The following is a 530-nucleotide window of genomic DNA, read 5'->3' as shown; positions in this document are numbered from 1 at the left end:
CAGGTGAGCCATGGGGCCACGGGATTTGCCCCCTCCTGTCATGTGCCACTCCTGCCTGGCAGTGCCAGGCTCCTGCAGTCTGATGGCAGCCCCGTATGGGTATCAACACTCTCCTGCTGCACAGCAGAGCCGGTGTGGGGCCAGCTGGACAGTGGGGATTCACTTTCATGGCCTGACCCATCCCTTTTGCTCCGTAGATTGTCCTTCTACTCTGGGCACTCCTCCTTTGGGATGTACTGCATGATGTTCCTGGCGGTAAGTGCCGCGCTCTGGGCGCCCCGTGCTGCGGGAGGGCAGCAAACCCCTGTGGGTCCTGTCCCCCTGGGTGGACCAGTGCTCCAAGCGCCCCGTGATTGCTTCCTCCTTTCCCTTCCAATCCCAGCTCTACGTGCAAGCCCGGCTGGTGGGGAAGTGGGCCCGGCTGCTGCGCCCCACCATCCAGTTCTTCCTCATCGCCTTTGCCATCTATGTGGGCTACACCAGGGTGTCCGACTACAAGCACCACTGGAGCGACGTGCTGGCGGGGCTGC

At 62.8% G+C, this 530-nt stretch overlaps 1 protein-coding gene across 1 annotated transcript in view; it reads left to right on the top strand.

Annotated features, from left to right (window-relative positions):
- PPAP2C (phosphatidic acid phosphatase type 2C) overlaps window positions 1-526 on the top strand; it is a gene marked incomplete at its 3' end in the record, with an annotated part of 1312 nt that extends 786 nt beyond the window's left edge. The window contains exons 2-4 of the mRNA XM_008939300.1: window positions 1-3; window positions 198-255; window positions 383-526. The exon at window positions 1-3 is cut by the window's left edge and continues 287 nt beyond it. Of these exons, the coding sequence (XP_008937548.1) occupies window positions 1-3; window positions 198-255; window positions 383-526 (205 nt within the window). The remainder of the gene's footprint in view (window positions 4-197; window positions 256-382) is intronic.
- Window positions 527-530: the final 4 nt, after the last annotated feature.

This window comes from Merops nubicus, unplaced genomic scaffold (genome assembly GCF_000691845.1).
Source record: "Merops nubicus isolate BGI_N331 unplaced genomic scaffold, ASM69184v1 scaffold26284, whole genome shotgun sequence".
NCBI lineage: Eukaryota > Metazoa > Chordata > Aves > Coraciiformes > Meropidae > Merops > Merops nubicus.
This window is presented reverse-complemented; position numbering and strand designations above follow the sequence as displayed.